Source organism: Anguilla rostrata, chromosome 7 (assembly GCF_018555375.3).
Source record: "Anguilla rostrata isolate EN2019 chromosome 7, ASM1855537v3, whole genome shotgun sequence".
Classification (NCBI taxonomy): Eukaryota; Metazoa; Chordata; class Actinopteri; order Anguilliformes; family Anguillidae; genus Anguilla; species Anguilla rostrata.
Window position 1 is genome coordinate 52,585,599 of NC_057939.1, and position 6,364 is coordinate 52,591,962.

Genomic DNA, 6,364 nt, shown 5'->3' on the forward strand with positions numbered 1-6,364 from the left:
TAAAATAATAGTTGTTCTGAGGTCTGAGGTCTTGCTTACACATTCTTGTTCCTGGTTTCACAAAGCTCGAATATATGCACCGCTACCAGCAGCTCGTGAAAATGGCCGTTCAGAAACATTGTGTTCCTGAACTACTACTGCTGGAAGTGGTAATAATAGTCGTAGCTGTGCAGTAATAACACATTTCTGGTGAGATGTTTACAGTACAGCTGTGGTACAACAAAAAAAGCACTGGAGAAGCATGGCGTTAAAAAATATGGCAACAGAACAGAGAGAGCCTGTACTGTAAATAATGTTTCTGTACCTTTACCTGTCTCAGATGACTGAATTATCTTCATCCCCAGGTGTCAGCTGGGACCGTACTGTAAAGACAGCCCCTGCAAGAACAGCGGGAAGTGCATCGAGAGCTTGGACGGACCTGTCTGCGAGTGCGAGCAGGGTTTCCAAGGCGACAGGTAAAGGTCAATCCGATGTGCGCGTTGCGAGATTTGCCTTCGTTAGAACCTTCTGTGGCCCGTGTTCCGTTAATGAGCTGCTGTTGCTGTCCGCTGTCCGCCTGCCTTCGATCAGGTGCCTCGGCGACGTGGACGAGTGCCTGGGGGGCCCGTGCGCCAACGGCGGGCGCTGCGAGAACACCTACGGCTCCTACCGCTGCAACTGCTCCCGCGGCTTCGGCGGGAAGCTCTGCCAGCTCGAGTCCGCCGTCGGGAACCAGCTGGTGTCCACCCCCTGGAACATCGGCGCGGAGGAGGTCGTCGGGATCGTCGTCTTCGTGCTGAGCGTCTTCGTCCTGGCGCTGCTCTTCGTGGTCGCGCGCAGGAGGTGCTCGCGGCCCGGCGGCAAGCCCGAGCCGGAGGAGGACAAGCACCGGCTGGGGAACGCCTTCCTGCGCGGGCCTTACCTGGACCCCAGAGTCAGCCGGAACATCTACTCGGACGTCCCGCCCCAGGTCCCCGTCCGGCCCGCGTCCTACACCCCCAGCGTGCCCAGCGACTCGCGGAACAACCTGGACCGCAACTCCTTCGAGGGGTCGGTGATCCCCGAGCACCCGGAGTTCAGCACCTTCAGCCGGGACCCCGCCCGCTCCCACCGCAAGCCCGTGATCGTGTGCAGCGTGGCCCCCAATCTGCCCCCGCCCTCCTTCCCCGCCTCCGACAGCGACTCCGTACGGAAGCCCGCGTGGGACTACGAGTACGACGGTGAGCGTTTCGCTTTTCCGTCGACTTTCGCCGCGCGGTTAATCCCGTAGGAAAAAAAAGCGACCGTCGCGGGTCAGGGAGAATGCTTCTTATTCCCGACGCCTTAATTGGGGCTCGTTCGTTTGTGCTCATCAGATTATGCGTGGCTTTGGAAAGGTTATCTCCCCGCGGTTTTACTGCGCGACTGAGCTGGCTTCCCTCGCCACAGTTATCACTCAGAGGCTCAGAAAAAAATCACATCATGGTTGTCAAATCCATTCCAGCCGCAGCGTGACTGTGGGCTGAATGACAGATTCATTTAGATTCACAGAGAGTTCCGTCTGAATTTCAGAGTGGTTGCCAAACTCGAGGCTCCAGTCCAGGATGTCTTGAGGACAATTTTATTTTCGGTTGATGTGAGACGAAAGAATTCCACTTAAGCGGCTTTCAAATGTCGGATGCTTGTTGTGTGCGTGTGTTTTTTTTCTCCAGCTAACGTTGTGGAATTAGATCCTTGCCCGAAGAAAAAGCCAAGCAAGGACAACAACACCTGTCAGAGAATCTCTGATGTCCATTCGCTCGGCTCCTTCCAGTCTGAGGCCTACGATGATAATGGTGGGTGTGCCGTTAACCCTTTCAAGTGCGGCATCACAACTACGTGATTGGAATGCTATTAACTGAACATTCTAATGCTGATGTCACAGTCGCGACTGGCTGACTGAAAGCAGTGGAGTTCTAGAACACTGACTTTTTAAAATAACATTACAAAAACATACTCTTCAAAGGGTTAAGAGGAATCATATAGCACAAGTGGGACCTTTAGATGAAAGCCAGCATTAGCAAAGGTGCCAAGTACCTGTAGATAAGTAAATCCTTTTTTATGAAATATCACAGTATCCCAGCTTAAATAAATTGAAAGGATTTGCCATAATAGCATTTGCCAAAGTTTTTTGTCAGTTTTAATAGGAATTCAGTAAATCCAGGAGGAGCAGCCTGCCAGAGAGCTAGGTGCATGTTAACCTTTTTCTGCTACGGCTCTCCTCTATTATGCTGTGAAATGGTGTAATTGTGTGAGAAAAGGTGGATACGGGTCATTTGTTCTCTTCTTCCCCTCTGCCGCGACCTCAGCTCCCATATGGATCAAATCCGCCCTCAGTACCAGGGCAGGGTTTAACTAGGGCCAGCTTGTAAGTCTGATTTAAATCAGTAAAGAAGGAAGTGGTTTAAAGAGGCTTTGAGATCCTGGGGTGATAAAACAGGCTTTTCCAGCCCCGCAATTCCACAGCCCCCCCCTCGCCCCCCCCAGCGGAAATAAAAGATCTGACCTCAGCTCACTCACACACTGTTTTCATATGGCTGCTGAATTACTGTGGAAAATCTCTGCACTGTAACAGGAAAACATTTAATTAACCTCACTCATTTTTTTCTCTTACCTTCGCGTATTTTCACGCATTTATTGAGCCTGTAAACAGTGATACCTGTCTTTTTAAGTTTTTTTTTTTTTGTAATAAATTAAAGCTGCCAACAGACCTTAAAAAAATAAAAGCTCATGGAACTTCAAAGGGTCCAACTTTCACGCGATGGTTCTGTCTCACTTTACATTAACTGTGCTAGATAGTTTGGCCTCGGGGAATAACACATAAAATATTTTGTGAGATTTCGTTTTCACCTTATCTTCCCTGAAAACTTTCGCAAAATGTGCCACATTTGAGCTATGTTGGCTTTCCTGAAGTGCAGGTGTTAAATGCATGAGTTTTCCTCTGAGAAACTGAAACTTAAAACATGGAGCTGAGCACTTTGCGTTCTCCTGTAACGTAGCTTCGGGGCTGGAAAGGCGTCTTTTATCACCAAGAGTGTCACTGCTCCTTTCTTCCACAAGCACAGTAAAAAAAAAAACTTCTGTCTTAACAAGTATTTTAGTCTTGTAATGGGACTTGGAATCTTTTTGTTTTCTCTCAAGTAAAAAGTACAAGCTTGTTTTAAGTTACCGTTCGCCTGACAAGTGAAATTTTCTTACCTCATTGGCAAATCTTGAAATCGAAATCATGAGTCGAATTGTCTCACCTCATTGGCAATATTTTTGTCTTGCTTGTCAAAAAAAGAAGAAAACAAGATTTTAACTCTAAATATAAGACTAAAATATTGGTTGGGATTGACTTATTTTTTGGTTTTTGCGGTGATGTCGGTGCCAGCGTGATCATCTCGGTATCATTTTATTGTCTCTCACATTGTGCGCTACAGTATCTTGCACGAAAGCCCACTCTGCATTGCATGTGTCCTGACATATTGTACTATAGATGTTTTTTTTTTTTTTTCTCGCATCCTCTCCCGCAAAGATGTCTTGCATGTGTGAAGCAAAGACAATTGTGGGAAAATGATGTGGGTTTCATGTTTACCCTGTAACTGTTATTCCCCAATATGTCTTATTCCCCTGTTAGCACGACTGGTTGTATTTTGTATTTTCTCTTTTCACAAGGCTCCGCAGTAACTGTCTCACACCCATATATTTCTGTCGACTTGGTGGGGAACATGAGGTATTTTAAACCTAATTTTAAGGCGTCTGTGGTCTTCTGTGTTCAGTACGGTCTTTAGATCTGATTCATAGAATGCGTCCCAAGAATGCTTGGATATACGCTTCTTAAAAATGGCTATTCTGGTTTGCTTTGGAAATGCTATTTTCCCTACTTACAAAGTGTGTGACCAGGTTAGGTCAACTGCTGACATCCAGCTCTGTGTATTCATGTAGTTTGACAATAATTTTGCATGTGGAAAGTCAGGCTAGAGCCAGTTCCTTGGCTCTAGGTGTGAAGCGGGGTTGAGTAAATAAGTGCCTGGTACAGCTCACAGACCGATGTTCTTTTCTGCCCTTTTCTCCCGTACTCTAAACTTGACATCGTCATTCCCCACCTTTTTTGCCTTGAAGTGTATATTGTATACAGCTCATGGACCAAAGTTTAGTCACTAAAGAATCCAAGAAGTGCGTGAGTTTTTGCCGTTGGTACATGCAGTTGACTCTCCCCCCCCATTCGCGCTAAAGCTAAAGACCTAGCAAGCCCTGCAACTTTTTTATGCGATACAAACCCCACAATAACATTCTCACATCCTTTTATAATTGGATTTCTCAGTGGCGCGGGAGTGATTAATGGTATTTAATGTGGACATTTGAATGCATCTTTAGCAACTATTGCTGAAAGTTCGCTAATTAGCCGTGTTCACAACTAGTCTCCCAACTTCGAGTATTCCCCTGAAAGTAGTCTGGAAGGAGTACTTTGAAATGCAGCTTTAGATTGTAGCTTTATTTAGGCTCTTCTAATCACTGTGTGTCTGTGGGTGTGTGTGTGCGCGCTGATGTGAAGCTAATAAGCTTGAATTAATGCAACCCATTGTGTTGATATTGCTTTGCATGTTTGCATTAATACTTTAAGTCATTTATTTTGTCATTGTGCTGCTTGATTTAATGCCGTTGTACACGACAAGAAGCACAAACTGATGAATAGAATTTTATCTAACAGCATACGTTACGTCCAATAGGTTACCTTTGGGATACGTCTGATTGGATGCCTAGTGTTCATCTTCCTGGAATCCAGGAGTTTCCACAGTACGGTCCTGTGGGAAGCCCCACCCCTTTGTACAGTGATCCCACCAATCTGGACACAGATTACTATCCGGGAGGCTATGACTTTGAGAGTGACGTCCTGCCCCCGCCGAAAGACTTCCCCGCCCGCGATGAGTTGCCCTCACTCCCGGAGCGGGGTGCCCAGTACGGGCCACTGCCGCCCCCCAGGGAAGTGTCCTCCCCCCCAAGTCCGTGCTCCTCCCCCCTCCACAGCCAGCAGCTGTACAGCCTCCACCAGTATCTGCCCCAGTACCAGTACCCCACTGACCCCCCGCAGACTCGTCACCCCTCCGCAGGGGTCAAAGGTCACGGTGTTAGCTTCCTCACTTACCCCCTGGGCGGAGGGCGAGGTTTGGGGGCGCCCGATGCGGATGTCTGCGCCTCGGCGGCCTGTAGCTCGGACGCGTCGGACATCACGGCGAGCGATCGCGAAAGCGTGGAGGAGGAGGAGGAGGAGGAAGAGGAGCGGGGTCATGTCGCCACACCAAGCTCCGCACCTTCTCTCACGCCGAAAAACTCCACGACGCAGCACACCCAAGTCTGACGCCGACACCAAACTTTTCAAGTGCCTCGACTGCACCGGCGCTACGTCCGCTAAAAACGCACACCGTTTCCCCCGCTGGGGGGGGGGGCAAATGTGCCCCGCCCTGATACACCGTGGGACGGCTGCTCTTTGCCTGCCACAGGAACGCACTGGATCCCATCGCACTGCAGACACACTGTCACAAATGGCTGCGCTTAAAACAACCGTCATGCATAATAAAATCAAAAACAAATGTACAATGCAGGAACTCAAAAACAAATGTACAACCTGCCTGTCTGTTCAAACACATTGTTCCAACGATGCAAGACACTTCTTTTTTTTTTTTTTAAAGCAAGTCCTCGGCCATTTCATGTAAACTGTACTGTACTGCTTTGATCTCAGAGTTTACTGGAGTTTGTAGATATTTTATGTTTTTTATTTCCAAAAAATACTGTACTTATTACAGAATCAGAAAAGAAGAAATGTGTGTCAAACTTACGGTCTCAGAGTACCAGTAAAATGTGCTGTTTTGCGGGGTCTTAAACAAGTGTGTGTACATCCATAAATTTTGTTCGTATGTAAATAGCGACTTTTATTTTTTCACCGCAAACATGAGAACCATTATATTTATAGTGCAAAATAATTAATGGGCACATGATTTTTCCAAGTGTCTGTGTGCAAGATGGTCTTGATGTGGATTCTACTGGATACTGCCACTAGCTCACTCTTTCCTACTGGCAATAAATTATTCATAAAATGTGCTGATTTTTTATTATTTTTTTCCTCCCATTTATCTTATTAAAAGAGAAGTGGTTACAGAGTCTTGTAATACCTTTGACGAATCAAAGTTGAACCATACAAACTAATTTTGGCTTATACTCAGATTTGTGGAGATTCAGCAAAGAAAGATTTTCCTGATTCAGAATTTCAACATCAGTTGCTTGGTTCTTACTTGACAGAAGGCGACCATTTTGAGCTGACCTAATCTTCCTGAAAATGTTTTTAAAAATGTAACATCAGCACATTAACCAGCGTTGCAGCCTATAT

General features: G+C 46.7%; 1 protein-coding gene across 3 annotated transcripts in view; it reads left to right on the forward strand.

Annotated features, from left to right (window-relative positions):
• Nucleotides 1–6,078, forward strand: part of LOC135260016 (protocadherin Fat 1-like) — a 54,719-nt gene extending 48,641 nt beyond the window's left edge. For 2 of the 3 annotated variants that reach the window (XM_064345067.1, XM_064345068.1), the window contains 4 exons: nucleotides 345–455; nucleotides 571–1,199; nucleotides 1,671–1,793; nucleotides 4,710–6,078. In XM_064345067.1, the coding sequence (XP_064201137.1) occupies nucleotides 345–455; nucleotides 571–1,199; nucleotides 1,671–1,793; nucleotides 4,710–5,338 (1,492 nt within the window). In that variant the 3' untranslated portion in view covers nucleotides 5,339–6,078. Of the gene's footprint in view, nucleotides 1–344; nucleotides 456–570; nucleotides 1,200–1,670; nucleotides 1,794–2,306; nucleotides 2,366–4,709 lie in introns of all 3 variants that reach the window. The other variant, XM_064345070.1, reaches the window with a different exon arrangement.
• The last annotated feature ends 286 nt before the right edge of the window (nucleotides 6,079–6,364 follow it).